The sequence below is a fragment of the Tremella mesenterica genome (genome assembly GCF_000271645.1).
Source record: "Tremella mesenterica DSM 1558 unplaced genomic scaffold TREMEscaffold_59, whole genome shotgun sequence".
Taxonomy (NCBI): domain Eukaryota; kingdom Fungi; phylum Basidiomycota; class Tremellomycetes; order Tremellales; family Tremellaceae; genus Tremella; species Tremella mesenterica.
This window is the reverse complement of record NW_006711267.1, coordinates 1-1,692: the sequence shown is the minus strand read 5'-3', so window position 1 is coordinate 1,692 and position 1,692 is coordinate 1. Positions and strand designations below refer to the sequence as shown.

Here is a 1,692-nt window from a genome sequence, read left to right as displayed (position 1 = left end):
AGAAGAGGGGGGGGCAGCAGCGGCGCCGCGTCGCGACAGAAGCGGCGCGTCGACAGCGGGACGGGAACGACGGCGGGACGAGCAGCGGCAACAGGGCGGCGAGCAGCAGCAGAGGCAGCGGCGGCGATGGCGTTGGCGGGGGGGAGAACCCCGGAAGAAGAAGAAGAAGAAGAAGAAGAAGAAGAAGAGGAAGAGGAGGAGAGGGCACGAGGTCGTTTCTGGCCCACGATTTGGGCAGGGGGGGAAACGCGAACGACTATGAGTCAGCAGTGCCTTAGGAAGCTGAAGAACAGATAAACGAGGCCAAGTTCGGCGAAGGTGTAGGAGGATGTGCGAAGAACTCACACTCGGGACTATCACCATCGTTGTCCTCTACACTAACCGCCACCATATCATCATCCGAGTGTTCCTCTAACTCGGTCTCACCCTCCGACACGATTCTATCATCCTCATCATCATCATCACCCCCATTTCCTTCGGAGTCTGACTGATCGTCCGACTCTGAACCACTGAGCGGCTCCTGGTCGGAGGAGGACGGGGATTCTCCACGACGAAAGGCGGGCGTCATGCGGCGAGGGGTGGCGGCAGGAGGAGAAGCGGAGCGAGAACCGGCAGGAGGGGAAGCAGAGCGAGAACCGGCAGGAGGGGAAGCAGAGCGAGAACCAGGAGGAGGAGAAGCAGAGGGAGAACCAGGAGGAGGAGAAGCAGAGGAAGACCCAGCGGAGGGACTGGCGGGAGGAGAAGCAGAGTGAGGAGGCGAGGCGGCGCCAGACGGTTCCCCCAGAGAAAGAGTGCCGAGGCCAAGAGAGGAAACTTGGCGAGACCTATCACCGAAGGAAACTGAACGTCAGCCAAGTGCGGCGAGGTGCGGTAAGTACCGAGGAAGAACTCACGAGCAGACGACACCATACCACCAAAGTTCCTCATGGCGGCGAAAGGGGTGGAGGTGGGAGTAGGGGGGGCCATGACGTTAAAGATACTTAAAGAAATAAAAGGTGATAGGTCAAGGTAACAAATCCGTTTTCTAAATGCGAGAAATAGAAAGTTTTGAAAACAGATGGGGAAGAGAGAGAAGCTCGATGAACTGCTCAGTACTTAGTATAACTCGACTCACCCCCTTCGTCGTCAACATGCGGCATCCTTCGCGTTTCATCAACAAAAGGCAACACAGGGACGATCAAAATTCCCACGCTATAGTGTCTCATCTCAAGATAAACAAGGGTTACTTCGACAAACAACGGTGTTGTTCGGCTACCGTCTGGGAAACGTGTCTCACCTACAAAAGACACAGGGGCTCTTACGGCAGACCTCGACGAAGTTAGGGGAGTCTCACTCTCGGGTTTCAAAGTGGAAGGAGGCTCAACTACGAAGTACGGCGCGGGGAGCAGAAGGACGAGGGATAGAATTGGAGGAAGATAGGATGGAGGTACTGCGCTGCTAAGTTTTCTTCCCACAGTACGGGTGTAATCGCTCACGAGGACGTTCGCGGCTAAAGAAGGGGGCGACTGTCACGAACTACGTCGTGACACCTCGATTATTCCACCAACAACGACCCTCCTTTGACCATCAAAACCCCATCACGACTCAAACCTCTTTACTCTACACGTAACTCAGGACCTCTGAGACCAAGTACGGCGAAGTTAGATGAAGTTAGGGTAAATTGTACCGGCCATCGACCGAGCGGCGATGTTA

At 55.5% G+C, this 1,692-nt stretch overlaps 1 protein-coding gene across 1 annotated transcript in view; it reads right to left on the bottom strand.

The window, feature by feature from the left end:
• Positions 1–966, bottom strand: part of TREMEDRAFT_66618 (uncharacterized protein) — a gene marked incomplete at both ends in the record, with an annotated part of 2,436 nt that extends 1,470 nt beyond the window's left edge. Inside the window, 3 exons of the mRNA XM_007008640.1 lie at positions 63–256; positions 346–840; positions 894–966. Coding sequence (XP_007008702.1) covers positions 63–256; positions 346–840; positions 894–966 — 762 coding nt within the window. The remainder of the gene's footprint in view (positions 1–62; positions 257–345; positions 841–893) is intronic.
• Between the last annotated feature and the right edge of the window lie 726 nt (positions 967–1,692).